The sequence below is a fragment of the Pteronotus mesoamericanus genome, unplaced genomic scaffold, assembly GCF_021234165.1.
Source record: "Pteronotus mesoamericanus isolate MK-2021 breed Mesoamerican mustached bat unplaced genomic scaffold, CSHL_Meso_final contig_263, whole genome shotgun sequence".
Classification (NCBI taxonomy): Eukaryota; Metazoa; Chordata; class Mammalia; order Chiroptera; family Mormoopidae; genus Pteronotus; species Pteronotus mesoamericanus.
The window spans coordinates 6515692-6529165 of record NW_026555112.1 but is presented as its reverse complement, the minus strand read 5'-3'; the positions used below and the strand labels follow the sequence as shown (position 1 = coordinate 6529165).

Sequence of the window (13474 nt, the reverse complement as noted above, 5' to 3'; positions counted from 1 at the left end):
CGACTTTATCCAATGGAGAGTTAAACAGGCAGTTCGATATAAGGACCTGGGGCTCAGCGGGTTAGTGTGGCTAGAGAAATTAATGTGTGAATCGCATGCAGACAGGCAAACCCAGAAACCATAGACTTAGAGAACATGCTTACCATGAAATTAAAACATGAGAGGAGAAGAGACTTAAGGACATCCGACACTTAGAAGCCAGGTAGGAGAGAAGGAACTAACAAAAGAGATAGATAAGGAGCAGCCAGAGAGATGGAGAATAAACCCAGGGAGTGTGTGTTAGCAAAGCCAAGAGACCAGCCAGTTTGGAAGAGGAGGGCATGGTCGGTAAATAGGCATTGATATTGAGGAGTAAAGTCAGACGAGCACTGAAAATGTTCTTTGGATGGCCTGTTCATGATCTTGCCTGTTTTTATTGACGGGTCTGTCATTTTCTTAATGATTTTAAGAGTGTTTTATATATTTGAAATATTAACAATTTGTCAGTTATGTATATTACAAATATTTCCCTAGTTACTCACTTGCCTTTTAATTGTGTTTCTGATCTCAGAATTGTTTTATTTCATTTTGTTTTAACACATAGATATTTCACACATTTGTTTAGATGACTTTATCAACTATCTTCTCTTTCATGATTTATTCTTTTACTTTCTTGCTTAGATTCATCTACTTTTTCTTTTAGTTTTTTATAGATACAATTTCATTTTCCTATTTTTAACTCAAATTCTTCTGGAATTTATTTTGGTATGATGTTTCAGGTAACTTTTTACCAAATAGTGGACCATTACCATAGCACCATTTTTTTCTATAATCCATCTGATTTGAAATGCTTCTATCACTTACTAATTCCTTATATCTATAGCAGAGTCTATGCCTAAGCTTTCTATGTGGTTCCACAGAGCTGTCTGCTTTCATTACCAGTAGTATTTGTAAAATTATTATAGCTTCATAATAGGTCTAAATAATTTGATATTCAAATTACCCTCATTATATTAAGTTGTTATTCTCACATATTTTTTTCTCCAAGAATTTCAGAATCATTTTGAAAATTTAGAAACGTTTTATTCCCATTGGGATATCAATTAGAATTGTCTTTTGTCTTTAAATCAATTGGAGAAGAATAGATAGCTTGACAACACTGAATTGCTCCATCCAAGAATATGGTATGTCTCTCTCTACATACTAAATGCTTGTTTTCTGTACTTCTTTTTCTAAATTTTTTAAATCTTTATTGACTTTAGAGAGAGAGAGCGCGCACTCGATATGAGAGAGAAACATCAATTGGTTGCCTGCTATACGTGCCCTGGCAACCTAGGTATATGCCCTGACTGGGAATCAAACCTCCAGCCTTTCGGTGTACTGGACAATTCTCCAACCAACTGAGCCACACTGGCAAGGGCTATTTTCTGTACTTCTGAAAATTTTATAAAAATACAAGATCCTGCACATTTCTTGTTAAATTTATTCTTAGATATTTCATATTTTCTGTGGCCACTGCAGATTACATCTTTTGTTCTCTTTGTTTTTCTGTAGAGCTATCTTTAAATTTTTCAATAAACCATTTTGTTCCATTTGCCCAAAATATTTAGAGGTTTCTAAAGGTACCACAGGCAAAGCTTCATACAGTAGTCATGAAAAGCTGCTATTGTCCCATTTACTGCAACCTTCTCACAAGACCCTGTAATGTAAGGCATTTATTTACCCTTTGCCCCAATAAGAAAGTCTGTCCCTCAGGGACAAGATGATTCTCCCTGCCCCACCACATCTGCCACCTACGGGGAAGCCAGCCATCTGTCAAGATGGAGCCATGTTGGGGACTCATCCTTCCACCACATCTGCTCTCATTCTGTCTCTTCTCATTTTCAACATTGTCCAAAAAGTGTGACTGCAGCCAGAGATGCGCTTTCTTCACTTTTATGTGACCCAGGGCTCCAGCCAAAAAACAAGAGCATCAGATAATCTATAAAAGCTGATTCAACCATAGAAGTTGTCCTCTAGGCTCAAAGACTTCTCTACTGGCCATGAATCACAGAGGTAGCTTCCCCGGGTGTGCCTGGCAAGGAGGGGCGAGCTCAGGTGCCAAGCAGCACCTGGGGAGAGAAGAGAGTTCACATTCGGAACTGTGCCTCTTGCCGCCAACCTAACACATTAGGCCGCTTGTTCCCCTTTCAGCCAGGAGGGGGAGCCAAACCACTCACTCGGGAGGGAGAAACAGGCTGGCGCTCCGTCCCGTACCAACAGCCTCAGCAGCTAGAGCTCCATCGGACTCTCCGCCACACCGCCATCTAACTAAAGAATCCCGGCGCCCTTGGACACTCTCACTGCCTTCCAGAAGCAGGCAGGGGACAGAAGTGTAAGTAGCCTATAGTGCTTGCAGAACTAAATGGGGATAACGAAGATGAAGCCTCCAAAAGGGAATTCAGACTCATCCCCTGCGTGGGGCGGAAGGCTAAGCACTGTGGCTGGGAGGATGACCCCCCGTCCCCAAGAACCCGGGCTCTCCTTCTATTCTGAAGTGCACCTGCCTGGAGAGCTCCTCGTCCCCCGGCAGCGAGATCCGGCCCTCCCCTGCTCAAGCCTCTTCCGGCTGGTGGCTGCGGGGAGAGGAATCCGTCCTGTATCACTTCCCCGCAGGCCAGTCCTGCCTCCAGGGACGCCTGCGTCTACCCGCGCTGTCCGCCCTAAACTCCCGCTCCCACCGGGGCCCCTGTCCCCCCGGGACCCCTCATCCCACCCGGGCTTGCGCTTCGGGCGCTGACTTCCTGGGGCCGCTTGCTCCCCCTCCCTGAGCCACACTGCCTCGAATGCGGGACGACTGAGGATTCTTCCTCATGCCCCCAAACAATTTGTGCCGGGCTTTGACTAAAAGGGAGGGGTGTCAGAGGAGGGTTTCAACCTAGCACTGAGAAGAAAGTCATTAAAAATGGATTAGGCATTTAGTTAAATGCGTGTAATTGACATCCGTCCTTACTTTTGCAATTTCTGACTCCTTGGCCTCCTGGTTTTCCTCCTTCCCCGCCGGCCCCTGCTTCCCGCTCCCTGCGGCACCCCGCTCCTCTGCTCCCCGCTGGAGCGCTGTCCTACACCCACCTCTTTCTTCCCGTGCCTGACGCTCTCATTCTCTCTCCTGGCCTCTGTCCCCACAGCATGCGTGTATCCCCGGCCCAGCCTTCTCTGAGCCCCAGAATATCTGCTCCCCACATTCAACTGTCACTCCAGACTCAACATGGCTTCTGTCCTCAAAACCAACTTCTTTGGGAGTGTTTCCTGTTTTGGTTGATGGCAATGCCACCTAGCCAGTGACTCAGGTCAGACCCGTGGGAGTCACCTTTGCCTCCCCCATCTTCTGTACCTACCTGATGACCAAAGCTGTGGATTCTAGGTCCAAACCTTCCTCGGTGTCCCCACTGCCACCTCCCTATCTAAGTCAGCACTGCCTGTCACCCACGCGTCCCTTTCATTCTTCACACCACACCCAGAGTGAACTTCAAAACCCAAACCTCTCGCCAGCTTCCTTAAGTCCCCAGTGGCTGCCCACTGCTCTCGGGATCAGGGCTGGTGCTGGAACATGACCCTCGGTACTTGGGCTGCTGCCGCCTCTGCAGCCTCTCCTACCCAAACTGCGCTTGCTCACTTCTTCAGATTCACCGCCCCCCTCGACTCTGGATCTTCAGCTGTGCTGTTCCCGCTGCCCTTCATCCAGCGAGTTTTCACTCATCCTCCGAATATCAGATGAAATGTCACTTCTTCGGGATAATGTCCACTGTCCTAAGACAAGGCCACACCTCCCTGCTCTGGGCTCCATGCACTGGGTACCACTCCTCTCAGGCCGAATTGCTCCGCGGCGCCTTTCACACTCCACCGTGAGCTCCATCACAGCGGGACCATGGCCGTTTCACCCACTGCCGCATCCCTGGCACCCAGCACCATGCTCGGCGCAAGGCAGGCACTCGGTGAGTTCCGCTGAGTTGATTCGGAGGAGTGAGGGCACTTGCCCAGACCTCTTTATTAGCAAGGAACGCGGGGGTGAACTGGCAAGCAATGCCTGAGACTGCAGACTATAAAACAGGATTTCTTGAAAACCTCTTCGAAAGAGTATTCCAGTTAAAGACTCTACCCCCAGCAGCACCCCAGGAGGGCAGGTGGGCTCAGGGCTGTGTGTGGCTACATAACCAGGGGCGAAACAAAAAATGTTGGAGGAGGAGGCCCAGACAGCCGACCACTGTGGTCTGGTCTGCCTCCTGGGGTTACCACACAGGGTTCCTGCTATAATTAAACCTTGTTCCAATGAATAGAATGTATTTTCTATTGCTTTGGTGACAAATACTTGCCCTTATGACTTCTACTTTCAGCAACCCAAAAGGGAGAAAAGTGAACCTACACAGTCCTGGGAGGACCTCAGGGAGCGCCCCCCAACTGACCATAGGCTGACTCTGCCAGCAGGGAGGCAGGTAAGACAGGAAGGTGGACAGCAATATGCAGAGTGACTTGATCACAGCCTGGTGTTATAAAGATTGGTCAGAGAGGAAACGAGGACCCGGTGGATATGAAACAATGACTGTGACAGACTTCACGGAGGTAAAACTATAGGACTCAGAGGTGATTGAACATGAGTGGCGAGGTAGAAGGAAGGTGTCGAAGGCGAAGACAGAGGCCAGGACTTCTGCTGAGCAGCCGCTGGGGTCTAGAGTGACCCAAAGACTAACCATCCTAGATGATCTTAGATGACTCTCTAAGATCTTAGATGATTGCCAGACAGCAGCAGGCACCTTGCTTACGCAATCACCGGGACAGCCCTATGGATATCTCCACCCTAAGTCAGAGGGACACACTCTGAACTCACCTACATCCAAAAATCCTCACACACTGAAATGCTAAGTGATCTCCTCCTGCTTTCAGCCCCCAGCCCCCAGCCCTTCCATCATAATGACAACCACGTTATGACAAGCAGCTGACACGAAGGATCAGTGGATCAGACACATTCAAAAATTACCTAAGTTGTACGTGGTAATAAGAATAAAGGTAAAGACTACCTGTTTAAGCACCAAACGGATGGAGACATGTTTAGCCCAAAACCTTGGGCAACTCACCTCACCTCTCTGAGACTCAGTTTCCTCAATTTCAATCAAGATACAATGGTAATAGTATTATAGAGGTTTTATGAGCATTAAAATAATACATATGAAGTAGTTGACTTAGAGCCTGACACATGACAAACGCTCAAAATTTGTAAACCCCGTGGGAGCAGGGATTCTGTTTGTTGCATCAGCAGTGCCCAGTGCGTCCATGGCCTGGGGAAGGTACACAGTTACTATTTTTTGGAAGAATGAATGAAGGTTATTACTGTCTAATAAGCCAGGATGAAAAAGAGAGAGAGAGAGAGAGAGAGAGAGAGAGAAAGTCAAGGGGAACTACTTATGGAGAATAAAGGGGAAAATATTAACCAACTTGCTGTCTAAGCCCAAGTCATTGGGCAAAATGTCAAAGAAGAATGGTCCCTGGTTGTCTAACCACTATGCTGAACACATGAAACTAATACAAAATAATATTGAATGTAATTGAAAATTTTAAAGAGTTTTTCGAAATTTAAAAAATGGAAGAGTGTTCCCAATTTGGACTGAGGCCACCTCCACAGTAATTACACATTTAATTAGCGGCACCATCAGTAGGTTGTGGAAACACACAATAGCAAGTTTTGGGGGGGAAACCTGAAATAATTTAGGCTTTGTACCTACTTAATTTGAATTTGAACTATCCACCATCACTCAGGAAAGCTATTGATGAAGCAATAATACTGTTAGTAGCTCTCAGGGAGTGAGGTATGTACCCTGATACTCCAAAGAGAGGTTAAGGCTGAAAATACAGCTTTAAGGATGTGGCTGAAGCCGTGAGAAGGTACAGATAGAAAAAAAAATGCTAAGGAAAGACCCTCAGAAAGCAGCCACAACAAGAAAATAAAGAAGAGCCATTTCAAAATTAACACTTTTACTCGATTTCCTTTCTCCAGAAATCATCAGCTTAACTTGTAGGGAGAAGTACTCAGAGAGGTCTGTTGGGTTGATCAGAATTATGTGAGGAAACAGTAATTCCTGGCCACGCTATATCCCAGTGAAATGGAGTATGGCAACATCACGACTCACTGTACCTGAGAGTGTACGTCTCTTCCTCATTTTGTGGCCCTTATCTTCTTTAATCTTGGCCACTGAGAGTAAGTAGGCCTTGGCAGGATCATATCCAACTTCCAGTATTACATTCCAGTAGTGAAGGAGGTGCAGCCTTGTCCAGAAGCTTGAGCTTTGGATCTTTGATATAAAGTCTGTGACACTTGTAACACAATGCATTAGTGGAAGTCATTTTAGCATTTCATGCCTTGAAGGGAGCTAGTCTTCTGTTTACATTCCATAAGCCTATTCATAAACTTCTTAATTGATATGACTTGGTCAACAAATAAATATGAGCCTGTCACCCTTCAGCAGTCAAAGCCAATGCCACCCATCTGTCTAGGAGGCCCTCCCTCTAAACAGGCCCCCAGGACCTGCCAGGCAGAGTGAGCCGCTCCTTCTTCTGAGCTTGCACAGCCCTGTGTGTTTGCCCTAGTGAGGCTGCGCGTGCATCTAACCACCGCGTGTAGCAATTCTCTGACTGCACATCTTCCCCACCACGTGGAAGGCACCTAAGGATGTGGGACCGTATCTCAGTCACTCATGCATCCCCCAGAGCCTACAACAGTGCGGGACACAGAGTGGGTCAATGACAGATGTTTGCAGAAGGAATGCATAAGAGGAGAAGAAGGAAGGGAAAGGAAGGGGAGAATAAGGGTGGAGGGGAGGGGGACAAGAGGAAGGAGAGGCAGGAAGAGAGCAGGGCCTAGCAGGAGGGCATGGCCAGTCTTTTGTCCCTGCCGAACTCTAAGCCCTCCTCTCTCCAGAATGCCTCCTTAACTTTTAGAGGAATCCACGCGAAGACAAGGAGGAAACAGAACACTCTGCAGAGCCAGATGATCAAATGGAGCAACCCTGCGAATCCATTGGTCATACAAGTTGATGCCAAATAATGGTCCTTCCAAATGAGTAAATAAATGTGTCTTGCTCAAGGGAACCTTGGCTCACTAAACACAGAGCTAGCAAAAGGAAAAATTAAATCTGCCAAACACAATATAAAAACGAGGCAACTTACCTAGGACTTGACAGAAAGCTGCTCAGATCCCCCCAGAAGCCACTCATTTTCATGTGCCATGGCAGCTCTTGGTACACTCTCCAGAAAGCAGTCTGCCGTTGGAAGTAGCCGATCAAAATTCGGTGAAATTGTGTTTTCTTGTGATTCGCTGGATTCTGAAAGGCATGAGGGCTGCTTTCTCGAACAGGAGTGATTACACCTATTTAAAAAACCAATTACAGTTGAATACATCTGACTTCTTAGTATGTGAAAACACAATAGTAAATAAATTAACAGGTCTGTGGTCATAATTAGAGACAATAACATAGCTCCAAAAAACACTGAAATATTAAAAATATATCTCCTTATAAATCAGTCTTAATTTACCAAACAGTTACAGTTATGATCCTTGACCTAGATTCTGAGAAGCTTGTGAGCATGTTGATTTTTCATATTGAGCTTTCCCCCTCCCCTAAGGAAATATTTGTGGCCTACTTTTCTATTTTAAATATACATCATGGTTACTGCTTAAATAAGCACTTTCACATATTTGAGGGCATGCATTTTGGAGAAGTTAATCCACTGCCTAGATCTCATATAGGCCAAGGGGTACCTGGGCAAACTAAAGGCAAATTGGATGTTGGAGTCGAGATTACTATATCTTCATATCCAGAGAGAAATGGTTCCAACAGATCATACAACCCATAAGCAAGCGTCTCAAAAACTAAAGGGTTTTGTTTCATTAAATCTTGGAGATATCTATCCTTGAAAACTAAAATAGAAGTATTTTTAATTTTCTTTTTTTTACATTTTTTTAAATTTTTTAATCATGTTTATTCTGTTACAGTTCTCTCAATTTTTCCCCCTTCCCCCCCTCCACCCACCCCATCCCCACCCCCCACTCCCACAGTCAATTCCCACTCTGTTGTCCACGTCCATGGGTCATTCATACATGTTCTTTGTCTAGTCCTTTCCCCTTCTTTCCACCATTGTCCTCTTTCCTGATTGCTTCTGGTCACTTTCAGTCTGCTCCATGTTCCCATGCCTGTGGTTTATTTTGTTTGTTAGTTTATTTTGTTTGTTAGTTTATTTTGTTGAATAGATTCCACTTATAGGTGAGATCATATGGCATTTGTCTGGTTTATTTCACTTAGCATAATATTCTCTAGTTCCATCCATGTTGTCACAAAGATAGGAGTTCTTTCTTTCTTTCTTTCTTTCTTTCTTAAATGCAGATTGATATTTATTTTTTTAAATGTCATTCAATTATAAAATATTAAAAAATTTAAAACCATTTTAAAGTCTCAGCAATTAAAACAACATGACACCAGCACAGAAATAATCAAGTAGATCAATGAAATATATTAAGCATTCTAGAAACAAACATATATATCTAACAGTGTAATATATGATTAAATTGATATTTCAAATCAATGGGGAAAATAAGGCTTACTCAACAAATAAGGTGCATGGACCACTATTACCTGAAACAAAACAAATATGGAGCCCTATTTCACATATTATACAAGAAATATTAAAAAATATTGAGTTAAAAATCAATATGTAGAATCTAAGGAATTTTAGGAGAAAATATAAAATAATATTCTTCTTACCCTGAAGTAAAATATTCAAACCCAGAAGGCTACAAAGTAAAATATTTACAATATGACTATATTAAACATTTAAGACTATATAGTAATATACATATAAAAAAAGGTAAAGGACAAGTAATAGACTGGGAAAGTATTTGCCACACATCTAAAAACAGGTTAATAGCTGGGGTTTTTTTCTCCTAGGGAAAAAATTCTACAAACCTTTAATCAATAAATGGATATAGAATACCAAAAAGTCATTTAAAGCTTTTTAAAAATAATAGAAATAGGCAAGAAATACACAAAACCAGGTTTAGTTTCAACAAATAATAAAGGAAAAATTAAAATAACACATCATTGTCACAATCAGATTAATGAGTATTAAAAATATTAGTAACATCAAGTATTGGCAACTGTGAATGGAATTGGGTATTGACAGACTCTTTTTCTTCATCTTAAAGCAGTTCCTTTAGCATATTTTGCAGTACTGGTTTGGTGGAGGTGTATTCTTTTAAAATTCTTTTGTCTCGGAAACTCCTTATTTTACCATCCACTTTAATTGAGAGCCTTGCTGGGTAAAGCAGTGCTGGTTGCAGGCCTTTCTTTTTCATTACTTGGAATATTTCTTGCCACTCCCTTCCGGCTTACAGTGTTTCTGTTGAGAAGTCAGCTGCTAGACATATCAGGGCTCCTTTATATGTTACTACCTCTTTCTCCCTTGCTGCCTTTAGGATTCTCTGTCTTTGATATTTGCCTTTTTAATTATGATGTGTCTTGGAGTGGGCCTCATTGGGATCTTCTTGAATGGGACCCTCTGTGCTTTCTGGACTTGTGTGACTTTTTCTCTCCTCCAATTAGAGAAGTTTTCCATCATTACTTTTTCAAACAATCCCTTGCTCCTCTTTTTCTCCTTCTGGTATCCTATTATATGGATATTATTACATTTCAGGTTGTCCTGCATTTCCCTAAATGCTTCTTCATTCTTTCTGAGTGTTTTTTCATTTTCTTGTTCTTTCTGGGAGCTTTTTTCTACCTTATCCTCCAGCTCGCTGCTTCGATCCTCTGCTTCATCTAGCCTGCTTTTGATTCCTTCTACTGTGTTCTTCAATTTAGAAACTGTATTCTTTATTTCCTCTTGTCTCTTATTGATAGTTTTTATGTCTTTTTTCATGCTGATGTAGTTTGCAGTAAGTTCCTCGTAGCTTCTCTGTAGTTTTTTGTAATTCTCTCTGAGCTCACTGAGTTCATTGAGCTTCCTTAGAATCATTGTTTGGAACTCAATATCTGAGAGTTTACTTGCCTCTATTTCATTTATTTCTCTTTGTGGGGATTCCTCCTTTCCCTTTGACTGGGAGGTGTCTCTTTGTCTTCCCATTATTTGTGAGACTCTTCTTTTTTGCTTCTGCTTCTTAAATTGATCTGTCTTGATTTCCTGACTTTGTGGTGTGAACTACTATGGTAGGAGACCACTGTTTTTTTTTCTTTCTGGATCTGCCTCTGATTATGTCAGATGTTGTCCCTGTCTGACCTTAGACAGACTGTTTGAGACTTCCAGGAATCTACTGTCTGTGGCTGTCTCCTTCAGCTATTAATCTAGTCACTCTGCACTCAGCAGTCAGGCTTCGAGACACCACAGGGTAGGGTAGACTCCCTCCTGGGGGCGGGGTTATTGTGTCTTCTCATGCTGCTGCTGCTCAGGAGAGTGGTCTGCCTGAGCAAGATGGCTGCTGCTGTATGAGGGAAGAGTCAGCAGTAGGATCCAGCCAGCTACTCTTTCCATTCTGTCCCCAAAGCCTCTGTCCCTAGTTTCTCCTCAAGAGTCTCTAGACCACTCTGCACCCCTTTTAGCCAGGGATCTACTATTTGTAGCTGCCACTCTGTACTCAGCCATCAGGTTTTAGCACCACTGAGCCTAGGCCGAGCCTCCTGGGGGCAGGGCTATTGGGTCCTCTGACACTGCTGCCACTCAAGGGGAGTAGTCTCTGCCTGAGCAAGATGGCTGCTGCCGCATAGGGGATGAGTCAGCACTGGGATCCTGCTGGGTACTCTGTCAGTTCTCTCCCCAAAGCCTCCTTCCCCAGTCTCTCCTCAGGCATCTCCAGTCCACTCTGCCCTCGCCTTTGCCAGAGACCAGGGTAAGTGGCTGCAAACAAAAATGTATGCTTTGGCCCTTTAAATGGCTCTTTGCATATCCAGCCACCTGTCTCTGGCACAGAGCAACCCTGCAGCTGGCTGTTTTCTGTGTACTTTTTGGGCACTGGTGCTGTAGGCTGGAGATCCCTGCTTTTGGTTTAGACCTCACTCTTCTCAGGGGGATCCAATTGATCCTTTCAATATCCTTCTGGTGCTGCTGCCCATGGGTGCCATGCCCACCTTCTTGAGTCTCTACTGCACTCCTTACCAGTTAGGTTGTGCTAAAGCTGATCCTTCTGTCTCCAAGGTTATAAGGCTCCTCTCTCGCTATTGTTCAGTTGTTTATTCCAGGGGATTTCTCCACAATTTAGTTGTAATTCCAGGTTGGTCCTGGGAGGAGGTCAGTGTGACTTCCACTCACTCCTCTGCCATCTTGATTCTCTCCAAGTATTTTTAATTTTCTGTCAGACATTTTTTCTTGCAAGATGAGTGGGTCACACAGTTGGACGGCACACCCAGCCCAGCTCTTCATAAGACCTACAGCAAAAGGAGCTGCATTTCCATGTTATCAACCTATTTAGGGAGTGTGCTACAGCCTGTCTAGGCCAGGCAGGTCCTCTTGAGACTCAGGTAGATGAAAGAAAATGTGCAGAGCCATGGGTATGCTTGACATGCCTTTATTTGAGGGAGCCACGCAGGCAACAAGCCCATGTCTATGTCTGCGCACACACTAAGAAGCCCCTATCTTCTTAAATACTAGAAGGAACAAAGCCAGCCACAGGCCAAATGGTTAGATAACATAGCATGAGCTGTGCGTGTGAGCCAACTTCATGTTATGGGAACTGTTTATCAGACCCAGTCTCAAGGCTGTGAGAACACTCCTTATCAGACCCCTTCAAGGTTGTGAGACACTGCTTCCCTCAGTTACTCAGACACCGAGGTGAGGAAGCCAGACTGCCTCCACTTACCCTACAGGGAGACTCTGTGCTAGCTGGTCTAAAATGTGCCAATCCTCCCAAGTGGCATGTGCACTGCTTAAGAAACCCATGGGAGGAAAGAAAACTCCCTTCCCCCACTGTGTGTAGCTCAGGCATCTTTGTGGGTCATAAATTGGGAAAGTGGGTGGCGAATGGGAGAGAAAAAGCGCTCTGAGAAATATTAGCTTGAGTCCAAGATTTGGAATGTTAAATGTGATGCTTAAAGTGTGCAACACATTTTAATATAAGACACCATATTCAATTTTATCTTTTTACAAACAATCTCATCAGGAGGATATGAAAATCCCTGTGATGGTTAATTTTACGTGTCTACTTAACTGGGCTAAGCGATAGCTAGTCAAATATTATTTCTGCATGTGTCTGTGAGGGTGTTTCTGGAAGAGATTCACATTTGAACCTGTAGAGTGAGAAGAGATCACCTCCACCAATGCAGATGGATATCATCTGATCCGCTGAAGGACCAAATAGGAAAAAAAAGGCAGAGGAAGGGCGAATTTGCTCACTGTTTGAGCTGGAATATCTATCTTCTCAGCACTTCTGGTTCTCAGACCTTCATACATGGACTGGGATTTACAGCATTGGTTCTCAGGCCTTTGGTTGAACTTGAACTACACTACTGCCTTTCCTGGCCTTCCAGCTTGCAGACAGCAAGATCCTGGGACTTCTCAGTCTCTATAATAATGTGCATCAATCCCTCATAATAAATATTTTTCTATATATCTATCATATTTTCCTATATATCTCCTACTGGTCCTGTTTCTCCGGAGAACTCTAATACAATCGCCACATGGCCAACATGGCTACTTAAAACCAGAGGGACCAGGTGGCTGGCCTTTGGTCAGCACATGGCCTGAAACTGCAGAAGCAGGCTTCCAGCCATCTCCCTCAGTTTCAGTCCTCCTCTGATCACACATGAGATGTGAGGAATGGCTAAGCCACAGCCTCTTCTGTGCATACAACTAGCTGACATTTACATAGTGCTGTTATCCCTCATGATGGGCTACATCTTGCTATGTGGACAAATGGACCCCAAAAATCTCAGTGGCTTTAAACATCAAAAGTTTATCATTCCCATCCCAGGTCGCTGGACCCCCAAATCCAGATATCCTCACTCCAGGACCGATGGAGCAGTGGCTACCTTGAAAGTTGCCAGTGGCCACTCATGACTCATTGAACAGAACTAGTCACTAGGTGCCACCCAACAAGGGGACCAGGAAGTGCTTCCCATGGTAAGGGGAGGAGCTGGAAATATTGGCAATTGGCTGAAATGGTCACCACCATGCATATCATTTTGCCAGTTGCTGTATTAAGTACCTTACATTAAATATACTTAGCATTTTTAATACCCTTATGGTAAATACTGTAATTATCCCCATTTTACAGGTGAGAGACCGAGTCTTAGAAATGTAAAACACCTTGCACAAGGTCACATCGGTTATGTCAGATTCCAAAGCCCTTGCCTTTAGAAGAAATCATTTCTAGTAGAGGCCATGGTAGTTTCTGGTAGGAAGAAGGTGGACCCCATTTGCCACACAGCATACAGGCCTGAAAGTGAGGTGAGGACAGGGTGAAATGAAGTTGCTCCCCTCCCATGAC

General features: G+C 44.0%; 1 protein-coding gene across 1 annotated transcript in view; it reads right to left on the bottom strand.

Moving 5' to 3' along the window:
- The window catches only part of LOC129071266 (putative tetratricopeptide repeat protein 41), a 60164-nt gene that overhangs the window by 23385 nt on the left and 23305 nt on the right, over positions 1 to 13474 (bottom strand). Inside the window, 2 exon segments of the mRNA XM_054574441.1 lie at positions 6146 to 6324; positions 7177 to 7375. Coding sequence (XP_054430416.1) covers positions 6146 to 6324; positions 7177 to 7375 — 378 coding nt within the window.